The sequence below is a fragment of the Neofelis nebulosa genome, chromosome 1 (genome assembly GCF_028018385.1).
Source record: "Neofelis nebulosa isolate mNeoNeb1 chromosome 1, mNeoNeb1.pri, whole genome shotgun sequence".
NCBI classification, from domain to species: domain Eukaryota; kingdom Metazoa; phylum Chordata; class Mammalia; order Carnivora; family Felidae; genus Neofelis; species Neofelis nebulosa.
The window spans coordinates 83054480-83072803 of NC_080782.1; the positions used below are offsets into that span (position 1 = coordinate 83054480).

General features: G+C 36.1%; 1 protein-coding gene across 20 annotated transcripts in view; it reads left to right on the top strand.

Moving 5' to 3' along the window:
• Positions 1-18324, top strand: part of MCTP1 (multiple C2 and transmembrane domain containing 1) — a 535749-nt gene that overhangs the window by 226923 nt on the left and 290502 nt on the right. For all 20 annotated transcript variants that reach the window (XM_058727403.1, XM_058706103.1, XM_058716425.1 and 17 more), the window contains exon 2: positions 15438-15552. In XM_058727403.1, the coding sequence (XP_058583386.1) occupies positions 15438-15552 (115 nt within the window). The remainder of the gene's footprint in view (positions 1-15437; positions 15553-18324) is intronic.

Genomic DNA, 18324 nt, shown 5'->3' on the forward strand with positions numbered 1-18324 from the left:
AAGGAAAAGGGCTAAGTAGAATGATAACATCAAGGCTTTGGAAGTCTGGGTAGGGATGGGAAAAGGGACACAGGTCTCAAGAAAGGGGAAACCATGCTGGCTGGTATAGAGGAGAATGCTGGTATTAGTGGAAAGTACAGGAGAATCTGGGGGCAGATCCATGCTGAGGAGTTTTGGAGGGGGAAGAAGGCAGTTTTGAGAAGAGTTAAAATAGGCTATAAGTTAAATAGGTTAAATTTAAAAATTTTGGAGAAATGCAAGTAAATAATAAAATTTCTTGTTTACCTTTTGCACTGTGAATCTTTAAATGTGAGCTTCTGTAGAAGATTGGCTTATTTGAATTATCTGAGAATACCTATTTTGGGAGTGGAAAAATGGAAAACTCTCAATCACCTTTAGTGGAAATGTCCATTTGTGGGTTGTTTTTGGAAGATTGGTGATTGGACAACATCTCTCAAAATTAAAAGCAAAACACTTCTATCTAGCAATTCTATTGGTACGAATTCACCCATTAGTTACTCAGAAAAGTGTACACCACAGTTTGCATAAGGTGACATTCATTGCAGCTCTGTGTGGAGGAAAGTGTGGGGAGGAGGACCTAGAAACCTAAGGGTCCATCAACAAAAAGCTGATCAAATAAATTTTGGTATACACATTTAATAGAGTTCTGTTGGTCTCTTAGAAAGGATGAGGTAGATCTGAATGTGCTGACATCAAAAGATTATTAGGATGTACTATATGAGAAAAGTAAAGTACACAATAATGCATGCAATATATTCATTCCTATATCTGTATCTTTTTAAGGTATGTGCCAACTTTTCTTTTTGGAGCATACTCAAGAAAATGTTAAATAGTGGTTACAATTGTGGAGAAGCAGGAGTTTGGATGGGAGATGGAAAGTTTTACTTTTTACTGTTACTTTTAAGTTCCATTTGGAGTAGCCAATCAGTTGGTATGTTTTAAAGAAATGGCACTACAACATGATACCATTTATATTTGCTTACTGTTCAGAACTAACAGTTTCATATGAAGCAGTTTGAATTGCCACGTTTTACCCTTTGACCAGTGCATATCCGATACACTGAGCAAGGCATTTATTGGCTTTATAAATAGACCTTATACCTATTTGATCTGGTTGTATAAACAAACTCTTTCTGGGTGGTACTGAGAAACAGGCCACTGGCTGTGAAAATAAGTGTAAGTATGCCAATTATTGATAACTGGGAACTTCTCAAAGTCCTGCAGTGAACCAACAAAAGTACCTGGTCTAGTATCTCAGTTGATGAGGCAGTGAGATCCAGAACCCTAGATAATACATGAGGTCTTCAGGCTTTCACAATTTGAACTAGCACTTCGGTAGAAAGTGAGATAGTGTGCTCCACGGGTAGCCTTTTCAACTATGAGAAAGAGGACAGATTCAGCTGAAGGCATGGAGATATAAAAGAGTTTAAAAAAAGAAATGAGCAACATTTTATTTGCAAAATGAAGGGGTGCATTTTCATCTTTGGAATCTAAAAATAATTCTATAATTATATATTCTACTTCATTGGGGAAGATGTTTTCTGCACCTTTTAGATGGAGAAAGGTATGTAGAATTTCTATACAACATGAACTGATATAAAGGCGATATGTGTGATTGTATTCTATTTACTAATTATAAAGTTGTATATACACTGAATAAGACCCTTATCCTGAAATAGTATTCAGCTACTTAGTCTAGTTAATGACACCAAAAAGGTTTGATTAGAAACAAACAAACAAATGCTCTACAAATTATAGAAGGCAGAGAAAAATATTTTTTTTTCCATGAGAATGACCCTGAATCTGTTACTTAGAAATCCTGGATATTAGAAATTTAAAGTACTTTTTCTTTAACCACAGCCCATCCTTTCTTTTTGGCATGAACTTTTAGTTAAGGAAAATTATATAATTAAGGTCTGAGGAGCTAGAATTGCTGTGTAGTCTCAAATGTCTAATTTACTTTCTGATTTTTTTTTTTTTAATCTGGGAAGTGTCTGTGTAGCGGTTGAGAGCATGGGCTGTGGGTACTGGAGAGTTTGAATCCTACTTCTAGCATTTTCTAGCTGAAGCAAGTAATTCAATTTCTCTGATCCTCAATCCCCATGCCTGTATTACTAGGATAATAAGAGTAAATTATTCCTTAGAGTTTTGTGCACAATAAATGAGACAATGTTTGTGCTGCATCCGTGCTAACTATGTCATCAGTTGAAATACTTTGGGTTGCAGATAACAAAAAACACAACTCAAATGGACTATAATTGTAAAGGGAATTTATTGGTTTATATAACTGGAAAATCTAGAGGTTAACTCAATGGTTTAATCAAGTCATGAGAATTTAGTGTATTTCTGTCGATCCACCTAGCCTTCCCCATTATTAACTTTATCCCAGATTAATTCCATTCAGGAACCCAAGCTGGCTGCCAGCATTCCCACAGCTACTCCATGTTTCCTCATTCTCATCCAGGAGGAATGATTTAACCTATTTCAGCATTCTTAACCAAGACCAGAGATTTACCCTTGATTGGATGAGCTTCAGTCACATTCCTAACTCTGAACCAGTCATGGTAGTCAGGGCATTTGATTGGCCTCATCTTTGTGACATTCTCCACCCTTAAGATGAGGGGCAAGTTAGTTGCCTACAACCACACTGGTTATCAAGAGGAAATTGTGAGCTGTTGGGAGAAAAGTACCTGCTTGGATTACGTGCTTGGAAGGTAATCAGTACATGCAGCATTGTGATCACTGTTATCCACCCACCCCAGAAAGGACTGTCTACTGCACAGGCAGGAAGTTATCTGTGTTCCTAGATGGATACAGGGAACACATTACCTCCCAAAAACTTGTTAAAATTTCTGTTAGAGGCAGAGTAATTTCAGGAAGCACGCGTACACACACACACACACACACACACACACACACACACACCTGCTTGCCAAGATGAATAGTATATGTTTCTGGAATAAATCAAAGCTTCCTTACACTGAATACCTATTAATGAAAAACATTTGACCATTTTGGATTTTCAATTTAATGCTAAGCTATAAGGAAGTTTTAAAAAATTCAAAGTGACACCTAGCATCATTATCTATTCATATGATATCACTCAAGTTTTGGCAGTTTAGATGTCTTTTTTGCAATTAGTACTGAGAACACTTAAGCTGTTATTCACTTTGTTCTAACAATATCTTTGGAACACTTAAAGAATATCAGTTAATTGAATAATTTAAACTAAGCATTTATTTTCATTGTATTTACTTCATTGCTGCAGCCAACTCTTGATCATTTCTAGAATCCACTATTTATCTATAGCAGATCCTGCTTTAATATTTATTAATCCAATAGATTTTATTTATGTATGGAAAACCCTCATAAAATTCCTTTTCTAGGACAGACTATGTGCTGAGGAGATAAAATTAACATTCCTGTGGTGACATTTTAGAATTTGAAATTTCATAAACAAATGTAAAAGCATATTGCAAAAGGAAATGGAAATATATTTTTGATTTCTTATTTTTTTTATTATTATTCATGTCTCTGCTCATAGCCCCTCACTCCCACTATAAGAATAATTGAGAATGACACACTTTCCTCACAAAATCATGCTCAGATGAGAGCATTGCAATTCATGGATGAAAGGTTCTGAAGATGTGTGAAAACTGAGAAATGCCCATAGTTATTCCTGACAAAAGGCTTCCTACAACTTCTCAGACCTTTTTCCTTTGAAGCACTTCCTTTGTGAATGTGTCTCAAAGTCTCAACTAGATACTAATACCATCTAGTTTATGTTCTTATCTGTAATTAGACTGTCATTTTAAGAGTACAAAGGTAGGCTCTAAATATTACTTTAAAAAAATGTTTATGTTGAGAGGAGCGAGAGGGTGCATGCACATGCACGTCAGTGAGGGAGGAGCAAGAGAGAGGGAGAGAGAGAATCCCAAGCAGGCTTTATGCTCAGTGCAGAGCCTAATTTGGGGCTTGATCTCATGATGGTGAGATCACAACCTGAGCTGAAATCAATAGTCAGATGCTTAACTGAGCCATCCAGGGGCCCCTAACTCTAACTTTTTAGATTTACAGAAAAGCTATGAAGATGAAAAAGACGGTTTCCATGTGTCCCATACCCAATTTCCTCTGTTGTTTACATATTACGCTAATTAGTACACATTACATCAATTGGTACACTTGTCACAAATAATGAACCAGTTTTAATACATTAATATTAACTAAAGTCCATACTTTACTCAGACCCTTAGTTTTCACTGAAGGTCCCTTTTCTGTTCCAGGATCTCATCCAGGATACCACATTTCACTTAGTTTCCATGTCTCTTAGGCTTCTCATGGCTGTGACAATTTTTCAAGCTTTCTTTTTTTTGATGACTTTGGTGGTTTTGAGTAGGTTACTGGTCAGATATTTTACAGAATGTCCTTCAACTTGGGTTTGTCTGGTGTTTTCCTTACGGTTAGGCAGAGGTTGTGTATTTTGGGAGGAAGATAAAAGAGGTAAAGAGCCATTCTCATCACAGACTTTAAATGCAAAACTGTTTTAATGATAGTCTTTGAAGGCAAAGACTATAATCAAACAGTTATATTCTCCATAACATTAATTCTTTTATGGGTATCCAGAAAGATTAAAAAATGGAAGTGTGGGAGGAAGGGAGAGAAAGAGGGAGGAATGAATGAGGGAGGGAAATGCTGAATGAGGATGAGTTAAGCTTTGGGTGTTTGAGGAGTGTGGGGTTGGAGATTAATTACTAAAATTTGTTAATTTCCTGTTCAGGAAAACTACCATCTCCATGCTTTTGTCCCAAGAAAATCGAGTGTTGAAATAAAGGGAGTAGTAGAGTTCATGCTATCTGGAGCTCTTTAATATTGTTTGGAAAGATTCCTATATAATTTTACCATAAAGGTTAATAGGCTATTCCCACAAAATTGATACCTGATAGAGACACTAAAATATTACTTTGATTCTTTGTTTTTTCCTGGAGTTAACTTTGAGAGAAATAATACAGAAACTTGAAAGAAAGAAAGAAAGAAAGAAAGAAAGAAAGAAAGAAAGAAAGAAAGAAAGAAAGAAAGAAAGAAAGAAAGAAAGAAACCCAAATAAAAGACAAAACACTTGTGATTCACAGAAAAGAAAAAAGAGAAAGCCATAGAATTGTTCCAAAAGAAGTAGAGATATGTATTTAACTCTAATGAGAAGCTGTGTTCATCATAAAAGCTATGAGGCTATGGGTCAACGCACTGCCAGTTTTATAGATGTGAACACAGAAAGACTAGAAGTATTTATTAGCAAAACCCCAAATGTTTGCCATCAAGCATAACATCTGTTACACAAGTTCTCTCTCTTGAGTTTGTTAGAATCTCAAAAATTCAAGTCCTGTGAAACAAAATGTTTTCCTATGCATATTCCCCCACTTTTGGAAATCATAGAACTGATCTATTAAAATACTTATTGGTAAATACTTATTTAATACCTTGCCTCACGGCAAGGAAGATAACATCAATAAACAAGTTATTTATTGTACATGATGCTTTTTTTCTGACAAATCTTTCCTTCTCAGGGTTGCTCTCTTTGTTGATAGCTCTGTACTTTAATGCAGCCTGATTTTCTCTGGGGGAAAAAAAGAGTATGCTTGGGAACTCACCAAAAGACAAAAGTTCAGAAGAGTCAATACGAATAATATCTATCATGCTCTCAGTTCTGACAAATATTTTGGTGAAATAGTGAAGATAACAATCATTCAGTAATATGGTAGCACTGAAAGCAGAGGAGTCACCCTAAGCATGATGCACTTTCTAATCTCTCATTAGCTATCCGTGAACACTAATAGTAGTATATACACAATGTATATTATAATTCAAAAAAAGCAGGAAGAATCTGTTTTATATTTGTAAATCATTTGATTCTTTACAAAGCACTATAAATTGCATTATTTTAGTTTTCACAGGCTTATTTTCTTTAATATTTATTCATTTTGAGAAAGAGTGAGAGAGAGTACAAATGGGGAAAGAGGCAGAAAAAAGAGAATCTCAAGCAGGCTCAGCGTTCAGCCTAGAGCCCCAAACGGGGCTCAGGCCCAAAACCCTGGGATTATGATCTAAGCCAAAATCAACAGTGGGAGGCTCAACCTACTGAGACACCCAGGTGCCCCTCACAGGCTATTTTTTTTTTTAAAGAAGAAGAAATTGAGGCCAAAAAACTTTTCCCCCACCTCAAGAGTAAATAGTGTAATTAGGTCTTGTGTACATATCTTTGTGTTTTGATTCCTGTAATCTTTCTTCTGTTTTATAAGAGGTCTCCTCACCTCCTGCCCTCAAATAACTACTTATAGTTTAATAATTTCTGACACAAGGGGATAAGTATTTTGGGCTCAAGTTAAATAGTTGACCTCTCTCCTGCCCCACCTCATCAGGGTTTGCATCTGATTAACACAAAGGCAGGTTACAGGGTCTGATTCCAAAAAGGAATTGTTCTTTTGAATTGAGAAAAGAAAATCTTATTTGCTTTCCTTTTGCTCAGGATATTTTATATACTGTATGTATGGGTGGAAAAGGTTATCTGCAATAATAAAGTGAGGCTCCACAAAAGTCTATTTAGTGGACGAGTCAGGGGTGAGTAATCAGTGTTGCGGGAGTCCTAGAAAAGACATTCTGGGAGGACTGAATTTTTTACTTCTTTCAGCAGTGGTTAAATATTGCTACTTAGCGGGCTTGGAAATTTATAGGCCCATGTTGTTTGGTTTGGGCGATTGCAAAGTGAAAATCCCAGAATTAAACCCAGGGTTGTAATTCAGTTCTAAAAGAAACTGTAGAAAAACTTTGATATGACCAGATGATCAGACTTTTATGCTTAGCATATCTTTCTGGTTAACTCATGGCTAACTTGTTAAGTACTGTAACATGTATTTCACTTCCTCTGAGATTTTTTATGGCTGTTTTTGCCCTATAATTATTAAGAGCACTCCCTTTCACTCTCCAAAGTATCTCAGCTTGAATGATAAATTATATGGTTACTGTAGCCATAAGGCTTTTTCTCCATTTCTTGCTGAAGATATTAATAAAAACATGAAGTTTTCTTGACTTTGTAACCGCAGAGCATTGACCTTATTTGACTTGAGTGTGGTGAGCTAGCACCCCGGCGGCATCTCTTTGTGAACATCAGTGAACACTGCACAGACAGGGAGGAAGCAGAGGCATGCGACAATTTTTGTCTGTCTACAGCCTCTCTGGGCAGCTCAGTTTCTCCTATATTAGTGTCCTCGTGGATTTCCCCTGTTACCTGACTGCTTCCTTGTTTCTGTGCTTCTTTTGCTCACTCTTGTTGCTCTTAATCTATTCTGTTGTAAGTGCCACGACTCAGTTCACCTGTCTCGTACAAAACCAAAGGACGTAAGAAGGTGATCAGAGACCATAGCCAACCAGGAGCACAGAGCCCAGAGCAACTGGCTCTCAAGTCCCAGAGCCAAGTCTTCAGTGGTAATTCATAGATACTTCTGCCCATACACTGTCATACTTTACTTTGGTTATTTGGTCTTTTTATATGTCCTGCTACAAAGTGACATTCTAACTTTTTACTATATGTATTTTTTCCACCCCATGCTTCTGCTTAGTTATAGCACTACTCTCTTGGTTTGGGATTATACTTGGACAATCATGGCCTCTCCATTCTCTCTGTCATGGCCCCTTGGTCTTAGCAGCCACTTCTATTTCTTCTCTTTGAATTTGAAACAAACAACCTTTGCCTAATAACATCTTTGTTAATACCAACCTATCCACTGACTAGCCTGTCTGTCCTCAGTTCAGATAACCAGCTGCAGGTCTAATCAGCTAGGAACAAGGGGCAAGAAAGTAAAATTTACATCAAGCATAAGCTGTTGCATAAGCTTATGGGACGCCCACAGGGTGGGCTGTGGATTAGTCAGACACTATGACTGACATACCTAGTGGGCTATGCCCATTTGTTGCCATGAATTTTCCCCATTCTTTGTGGTTTCTAAAATCATTTTATCAGTTGATCTCCAAATAATCATAATGTTCCCATGGTAAGTGAATCATGGAGCTTCCCTGAATTTGGAATATATCAGTGGCTTTTGAGTTATGTTTTTGAGAATTAAGTTTTAAAAATCTTTGATTTCCATATGATGGAGATTTCACTATGCAAATATTTTCAATGTCGTAGAAACTAGGAGAGATGACAAAGTAGAAATTGGTAATGACTAAGAAATCCTCAATGATGCCTGTTGATATCCTTGACAAGGTTGTTAAATTTGAAAAGTTGAAAATGTAAAAGCTTTCATTAAGTTTTAACTTTAAGTGGATTTTGTTGATAGACAAAGTTAGAGCTGCACTGAGCAGGGCCTGTGTGTATGAAACACATATGGAATGACTTAGCCAATCTATAAGCCACTGGGCATGCCGATACTAGGAGCATTCAAGAAAATCTCCTAGAATGCAGACATTCTTCTCCCTCCCTGTGCACTCCTACTTCCTATTGATAATAATGATCAACCAGCCCAGCTAACAGAGTTAACCCCATTTTTTGCCTATAATGAAAACTTCAAAAGGGCAAGGTGGCACTCTCAACTTTTTATCCATCAGCACCATTATATCTTGTGGTGGAAGCTTTCTCCACTGAAGTTAAAAGGCCTCCTAAGCAGCAGAGCTCAAAGTAACAGGGACCCTCATATTGATTCCTCAACATATTTCACAGGTGTTTTATGATACACATTTTCATAGTCTGTAAATTCTTTGTACATAAGCCTTCTCAAAGACTTGCTTTTATAATTAGCACAATTGATCAAGCTAGGCTGCTTATTGAAATCGTCTGAGGACTGTAAGAAAAAATACTGCTACCTGGGTCCCACCCCCAGAGTTGCTGGGTGCCTAGCCAAAGCCCTCAAGGTTGAGAACCATTAATCTGTATAAAATGAGGGAAAGAGGGGTTGGATATGAGGAAATTTGACATCATCATGGATAGTACTGGCCCACTTCAAGCAAGCCGGGAGCATAGAGGAAGGTGTTCTGCAAAAATGGTGGCTAGGTGAAGTAGATATGTGTGCTCTGGAGGTAATCCTTCCAAATGCTTTCTTTCAAATTCTCAGAGTCCCTCTCTTCCACACTCTTTTTCTGACTTTCCCATAAGTGACCTGATAAAGTTCTGACTTTTATTAAAATTTACAACTCCAAACACTGCAGCTACTTTTTGGCTTCAACAGTCCCAAAACTTTGATTGAGTGCTGTCATAGAAACCTCCCTAATCCTCTAACTGTGCCTAGACTCTGAATTTCAGACTTTGAGTTACCCATTTATTTTACATTCCCACCAAAGGGGGAATTTATTCTAACCAGTATTTATTACTTTTTTTTTTTAAATAATAGCCATCCTAAAATTCATACTATGATATCTCATTATGGTTTTGATTTGCGTTTCACTGATAGGGATGTTGAGCACCTTGTCATATATTTGTTGACCATTTGTATGGCTTCTTTGGAGAAATGTATGTTCAGCTATTTGGTCAACTTTTAATCAGTTTGTGTGTTTTTTTGCTATTGAGTTGTATGAGTTCCTCATATATTCTGGATATTAATGCCTTATCAGGTATATGGCTTATAAATATTTTTCCCATTCCATAGGTTGTCTTTATTTCGTTGATTGCTACTTTTGCTCTTCAAAAGATTTTTAATTTGATGTTGTCCCCCTAGTCTATTCCTGCTTTTGTTTCCTGTGCTTTTGGTGTCATTTCCAAAAATTCATTGTCAAAACCAATATCAAGGAGCTTTTTCCCATGCTGTGTTTTTTCTGGTAGTTGTACAACTTCAAGTCTTATAATTAAGTCTTGAAGCTGTTTTGAGCTGATTTTCACATATGGCATAAGATGAGGGTCTAATTTCATTCCTTTGCATGTGGATATCCATTTTTAACAGCAACATGTACTAAAAAGGCTATATTTTTTCCACTTTGTGTTTTTGGTGCCTTTACAGAAGGTTAGTTGACCATGGGTTTCTTCTCTGATGTGTGGGTTTCTTTCTGGGCCTTTTATTTTGTTCCATTGATTTATGTGTCTATTTTTATGCCTGTACCTTACTGTTTTGATCAGTGTAGCCTTGTAGTATAGTTTGAAATCAAGAAGTGTGATGCCTCCACATTTGTTCTTTCTCAAGGTTGTTTTGACTCTGTGGGGTCCTTTGTGGTTCCACATGATCCAGTAATCCCACTCCTCGGGATTTATGCAAAGGATAAAGCAATCCCACTCCTCGGGATTTATGCAAAGGATAACCACATTCCCATGTCTATTATAGTATTCATAATAACCAAGATATGTCCAACTTAAATTTCCATTGATGGATGAATGGATAAAGGAAAATTTTTGTATACATATAATAGATATAATAGAATAACATCCTGCCTTAAAAGCAATGAAGGAAAATCATCCATGTATGTTAATATGTGGGAACCTGGACAACATTATGCTAAGTGAAATAAGCCAAACATAGAAAGACAAATACTGAATGATCTCACTTACATGTAGAATCTAAAACAGTCAAACTTATAAAAGCAGAGAATGGTGATTTCCAGGGCCTAGGAGGAGGGGAAAATGGGGACGAATGGTCAAAGGGTACAAAGTTTCAGTTATACAGGATGAATAAATTCTGGAGATCTGCTGTACAGCATAATGCCTTTGGCTAATGATACTGTATTGTATACTTAAAATTTTCTAAGAGGGTAGATCTTCAATTAAGTATTCTTACCACAAACCATAATAATAATGGTAATAATAATAATAAAGGAGGTGGGAGAAAACTTTTGGAAGTGCTGGGTTTGTAGCCTTGATGGTGGTGATGATTTCAAGTTATTTATTGAATATGTATAGCTTTTTCTACATCCAATCATACCTCAATAAAGTAGTTTAAAAATAGCAACTAAGTGTGGAGCATGACAGTTTAAGGAAGGGAAGAATATATTTGAAGTTCCTATAATAGTCACTATAGAAATGTTAAATTTAAAAAAAAAAAAAGGTTTTTAAAATGACTGTTTTAGAGCTGTATATGTACCTAACACTTCAGATACATCTTTCCTAATACCTTTTAACATTCCATGACTTAAGATACTTTACAATAAACAATTATATTTCTAGTATGTCTGTATATAATCGGCCTACCAATTTTCTTTTTGGAACCATCTCAATGAGCCTGAGGAGAGATGACTCTCTAGATCTGCTTAAGTTCTTGACCACCTTCTTTCAGGGAGTTGGAGGTATCCTTGGAAGCTGACACCATGGTGGCTTGAAGCTTGCTTCTCATCTCACACTGCTGGCACACCATTCTCTCAGGGGTTCTGCTCAGACTTCCGTGTGACTCATCTATCCATTTCCCATATCTCCCACATCTTGTCAGTTGACAAATTCAGTTGATTGAATCTCTTCAATATCTCTCAAATTTACTTTTATTTCCATTACCACTGACCAGATCAGGCCCTTGTGACTTAAACTGGACTGTTATAAAACCTGTTAAATAATGTCTATATCGACAGGATTTTTCTTCTCTTTTCTATCCTATAGAGAGAAAAGGCCTGGTTTTGATTATTTCTGAAATCTAAGCACTTACTCCAGAGCATATAGGCAATAAATGTTTGTTAAATGAGGCCTGGTTATAGTGCTTCCTCTCTTCAAAACCTGGGATGGTTTCATGTTGCCCATGGGTTGAAACTCCTGTCAGCCTGGAGTCAATGCGCATCAGCCTTCCTTTACACCTTATTTCTCACACAGCTTAGTGATGTACCCTCTGGTGACTATTCACCTTGGGCTCTCACTGATTTTCCCATCTTCCCTTCTTTTTTTTTTAATTTTTTTTTTCAACGTTTTTTATTTATTTTGGGGACAGAGAGAGACAGAGCATGAACAGGGGAGGGGCAGAGAGAGAGGGAGACACAGAATCGGAAACAGGCTCCAGGCTCCGAGCCATCAGCCCAGAGCCTGACGCGGGGCTCGAACTCACAGACCGCGAGATCGTGACCTGGCTGAAGTCGGACGCTTAACCGACTGCGCCACCCAGGCGCCCCCATCTTCCCTTCTTTTAAATCTTCACTAGTCAAAGTCCTACCCATATTTTCACACCCTACTCCATTGTCATGTCTCTGAAGGCACCTCAGATTTTTATCACATAATAAATTGGTCTTTCTTTCCTGCTGTCCCAATGACTAAATAATTCCATTATAGTACAGTCTGTCTTTAATTACAGCTCTTGAGTGGATAGGGTTTCTTTATAAGAGCCAATTTTGATTAGTTGGTAATGGCAGCCTATATCACTATATACTAAAAAAGGTTTCTGATGGTATACTTAGTTTTCTTTGGCACAGAAGGTCCCAAAACAGATCAGATGCCACCCATGATCATAGAAAAAGAGAGGAAATAAACTGCCTATGAGTAGTCAACTTTGTTTTTTACCCCCATGTGTGTATCTACTCAGCCAGATCGTATTTCCTTAAAGATATCTTTCTCTTTTCATTGCCTCTTCACAATTTGTGTTCAATTTGGTTCTTAAACACTCTATTCCCTGATTTTAAAAGTTTACAATCTAAAGTGGCAAATATGACATTTGATATAGAATGTGATAACGGACAAGAAAGATATAAAAGCTAATAAAATGGCCCTGGAAGACTGTGTAGGAAGACAAGACATGGAGAGCAAGAGGGGAAAGGCAGGTATCTATTCAAAGGAAATGAAATCAGTATCTTGGAGAGAGATCTGTATTCCCAGTTCATTACAGTATTATTCACAATAGCCAAGATACAGAAACAACATAAATGTTTGTCATCGTGTGAATGGATAAAGAAAATGTGATAAACACACACACACACACACACACACACACACACACACACACACACGGAGGAAAATTATTCAGGCTTTAAAAAGCCAGTAAATAGAAGTCCAATGAAGCTATCTCTTAACTTGGTGTTAAATTCTAAAAGAGCAAAAGTGAGAAACCTAATATAACTAAAATTACCTTTGAAACTTCCTTAATTTGCCCATATAGTATAATATACATTTCAAAATATTATACCAGGTACTCTATAAATAATTAACTCTAAACTTCAAGACACACTGGAAAGAACAATGAAAACTACAAAATATACAGCAATATGAGCATTCAAACTTTTCTGCCTTTGAAGTACCTATCAAAATACTACAGGAGGATGCTAGAAAATGTCTCCTTTCCCATAGATTTTATTCTGAGAAAGTGGTAAATCTATCTATATTTAATATTTATTGATGGGCTTGTTTAGTTTGAAATTATGTATGTACAAAAGCCTAATGAAAGGCTTGGAATGTACTTGGAGCTTAACAGATGTTTGCTGGATTTGAATTTAAATCTTGCTTATTAGTTAGACCCATATACAAACTTTTTTGAAAAGTTGTTTAGAAGACCTTGATTGGCTTCCTGTCTTTCGAAGTTGGCATCTTCTGTGTGGCACAGTGAACAGCTCTCAGTCTTGCCATTTACAGTAGTTTCAAGACACCCTACCCTAGTTCTGGAAATGCGTATTAAAGGGAGATAACATTTTTGCCCTCCAAACTTGAAAAATAACATCCTATGCTGACTAGCATCTGGGAAATAGGCAGTCTTGTATACTTTCAATAGTAGTATGAACTATTTAAACTTTTTTTCGGAAAAATTCATCCTATGAGTGAAATAAAACACAAGTCCTTGTAGTGGCAACTACTGAAACCAGCTCCTAATCAATAGAGAAATCATGGTACTCCCACACTATGTAAAATGATATACCTAAAAAAAACAGAATAAAAAACCTAAATATATCTGTATGTGGGGATTAGCAAAGCACCCATGACTTTTTTAAGTTAAATAAATTGTGAAATAATAGACAAAAATATAATACTGTCTTTGTTAAAATAAAAACAAAAACTGAAAACTCAGTCAAAGAAAAATAAACCCATATGTGTATGTGTTTGTATAAACCCTTCAAAAGTGTGGAAGGGTGTACTCTAAATTATTATAATCGGTAACCCCAAGGAGGTGGGCAAATGGATGTTTGAGGGAAGACCAACACAATCATTTCACCTTTGTTCCTCTGTTGTTTGAAGGCATGATTCAAAGTAGTGGTGTTAAGAATTAAAAGAAAAAGACAACTGGGAGATGTAATGGGGGTGGAAATGGAGTGGGTGGGATTTGGCAACTTTCTGAACGCGGTAGAGAGGGAAATGAAGAATGAGACTCTGTTGATTTCCAGCCTGAGTCACTGTGAGAATAGTGCTGTCATACATAGGAACATGGATACCATGAGAAGAAGTGGAATCTTTTTTATTGTTACCAGAGGAGAGATGAGGACTTGTCAAAGATGTGCTGCTTCTTATTTTAAATGATAATTTCTCCTGTAGGAAAGCTTTCTTCTTGGTCTTGAAACATTAAAAAAAAAAAGCTGCTTTATAGTATTGCATATGAAATATAGAACTTGAAGAGCCAGACTGGTGTCTAAAACTTTACCTTATCCATGCATATTATTCCAAAACAAAAGAATTTTTCTTTTTGTATTAGAAGAAAAATTATAGGAATTTAAAATCATTTCAAATGTGTAAAGAAAAGTAAGTTTTCCTATTGTATTCAAAGTGGCATGAAGTATAAAATATGACCAATCAATTTTTACTGTTTCTTTTGTGTTGTTTCAATATAGCTATTCCTCTTACAAGTGTTTATTTTACTTAATGCCTGTAAATTAATAGTATATTGTTACTGAAGTTATTCTCTATGGGTAGCCTTGCAGAAATTTTTAGTTCTAGAAATAGCTTGTGCACTTGAACTTCTATTCCATAGCAAGCAGCATTAGAAATTTAGCCCCCCTGAGAACTTATTTCTTGCAAATACTGTCAAAATGCTAGGTGAATTTATTTCGGTATAATTATATCATAGTTTATGTTGGAATTGAAAAAAAAGGTGTGTAATCCATCAGTATGACCCTTTTGCACAGATAAATGAGTCAACACAGTTGCCTGAATAGATCATTTTCATTTTCAGCTCACTTGTATGGAAATCAACTGCTCTTGCATACCTTTATTCTCCATTCATCACTGATTGTATTTTTATCTCAGACACTATTCCTATGTTAGTCTTCCTTGGTTGAATTATGTGGGGCTTTCCATGGGGAATGTTTTCCTGTTATATTTGTTATCTGTAATCTGAGTTAAAACAAGAATTCCTGTAAGTGTCATGTTTTTATTTTGATCTAAATAATTTCATGAATTTAAAAACCTTCACAGAACTGGGTGACTATGACATGTGAATGCACAAGATGATTTATTTGATTGACTAATTATAACAATTTGAGTGAAGCTGCATATGGTCCCCCACTGAAGGAAATAGGAAACATTAAATTTAATATTTTGCATAATTCTTGTTTTTCAGAAAATAAATACTGCTGGAACCAGTAATGCAGATGTCCCCTTGGCTGATCCCGGAATGTACCAATTGGACATTACCTTAAGAAGGGGTCAAAGTTTAGCTGCCCGAGATCGAGGAGGTAAGAACATAAGAACAACATCACCTGGAAACTTATCCTAAATTTTTGACAGATTCTGTTTTCCTTATGGTTGCTTAAGTTAAAAAAATCAACTATAATTTTATAATTTTCAGAAGGTTGTGTTCAACAATATGGCTTGAAGCTTTATTTGACTCCTGTGACCATGGAGCAAGAGGTTACGATACAAATCAAAAACTCCTACACTGGCCCTGACCCAGACAGCATGGTTCCTACCAAATTGCTGACAAATTAGACTCTTCCTTATATGTTATCAGTGACATAATTGGTTAGTAGATGAAGCACATATTTGGAGCCATATCAGAAGTCAACTTTTGGCAGACCTGAAATTGTTGTTGCTGCATAGATTTGCATAGCTGCATCTGCTAAAACTGCAGAATTCAGAACTAAAATTTCACCAAAACTTTGGAGATTCCCACAGGTGATTTTCTGAGGCTTAGTTGGACCTGGCAATAATCTCATAGTAGGTCTTTGTAGGCCACAATGAAAGAACAGAAAAGGCAAATTGTCTTTAGTTTCTGGATTCCAAATCTCAAGGCAGTCTCCTGGGGAACTAGCTTGGGCTACATTAGGGATTCCTTGAACCCAGATTAAAGGCAGCACCAGGGATGGACCCTAACTAGACTTGGATCATCCTTTTCATATTTTGAAATACCAGCCATTCAAAATGTGGAGACCTGAGTGCCCTGAGGACTCACAATTCCAAAGGAAGCTGAATTTAAGTTTAACTCCTCCAATAAGGAAGGAGGCTCCTCCAGTAAGCCTCTAACAGGCGTCAGACAACCTGAAGAGGTTTCCTGGCATCATGCAGTGTTGTTTTCTCTTCCCACCCTATTTGACGTACACACTTAGGATGTGGAAGGAACCAAATTAGGACAATAGCTTATAATATCTACATCCCGTCTCTATAAGAACAAAATAGAGAAAATAATTTAGTATAATAATGGGCTTTTTAAGACCAGAAACTACATAACTAATCGATTTGATTTTTGAATAAAAACTAGTAAATATCAGAACATTCTTAAGGAATGAAGGTGTATTGGAAATATAGAATTTTAATACATTTAATTTTCAAAATTAACCATCCAGTTAAGTAGCTGAGGACACATTTTTATTGAATTTAACTGCTTGTCTCAAAAGCAGTTACAATTAGATTAGAGAAAGAAAATAATGCTATTAACATAGTATTATTTTGTCATATATATTTATGCAACTTGTTTTTAGTTTTCAGAGTATTCTTAATTACATTACATTGCATCATTTGATTTAAAATAGAATTGAATCAGTCATCAGGAGATCAAATTTTTAGTTCTAGTTATGCACTCCCAACAATATTAAATACATATGTAAATAATTATTTAATACAACATTGTTTGTAACTATAAAATGCCCATAAATAGGAGAGGTGGTTAAATAAACCATGGTACATCCACATGATCAAATACTATGCAGCTATAAAGTAAAGAATAAGGAAATTATCTAGGAATTGATATGAAAAGAGTTGCAGGATATATTATTAAGTGACAAAGCAAAATATGAAAGATTACTGATAGTATGGAATATAAGAAAGGAGGGAGTATAAGAAATTATGCATTATCTGGTCATTTGTTCAAAAAGAAATATCAGAAGTAAAATCCAGAAGCTAATGAGATTGGTAACATACATAATATGGGTAAGGACAGGTGTTAAGAATGAGGGATGGGAATGGGATAAAAATGGTGAGGAGGAAGTTACTGTTCTTTGAGTAAACCTTGTTATTATGGCAGTATTTCAGATCCAGTTAACTAGATAAATAAGTAAGTATCTATTAGGATGTGGGAGGAACCCAAAATTAATTGTAACTATAATCATACCTTACGGGGATGAGGAATAAAACAACTAATCTAAGTGATCATGTAAAACAGTGTTTGGATTATACACCATAAAATTCAAGACAAAAAACACTATCCATGATCTACCTTAGAGCATGACTGCCAATTCTGAAACTACTTAATGTGTGTAATAGGACTGAACAAGTAAGTAAATGTATTATACATAATGAGAGCCAGGTTTTCCACTGTTGGAAAAAGAAGTTATAAAAATAGAACAAGAGAAAGATGGAATGAACCTTCTGGTGTTAGAAAGGCATCAGTATGAACTAATGGTTTTAATATGTAAATGGTTTCTAATAGAGATTAAAATGGATAGAAGTGTGTGTGTGTGTGTGTGTGTGTGTGTGTGTGTGTGTGTGTGTTGTGTGTGTGTGTTTCCTACATCTGTTTGCTGACAGGGCCCAGAAGCAATTCCAAATGTGTAATGGCAGACAAGCAATCGACATACCATTGGGTCCAGATTTTGATTTCTAAATACAGTTTCCCTAATAAAAGTAAGCAGGGCTCCTACAGAAATGGTTGATTGCAGATCCGGGGCAAGGAAAGTACAAGATGAGCATGGAATATTTTGCAGTCCCAGACAGTAAGGAAGTAATAAAAAATTGATGGCATGATGTCAAAACAACATAGAAGCCAACTTAAAAGAGCAGCTCCTAGTAATCAAAACTTGGACAATTTCAGCAACAAAATGAATGATGGTAATAATGAATTCTAACCCATCAAATGATATAATATCAATATCTATGAATTCATGCTGGTAAGTAAATAACTGAATACATAAAGAAGCAGGGGAGCAGGTACAGCTTTTCCTTATGGCATAATTCCAACAAACAACTGTAGAAGGGAAAATAGGAATAGAAAATTGCGTTTTAACAAACACCAC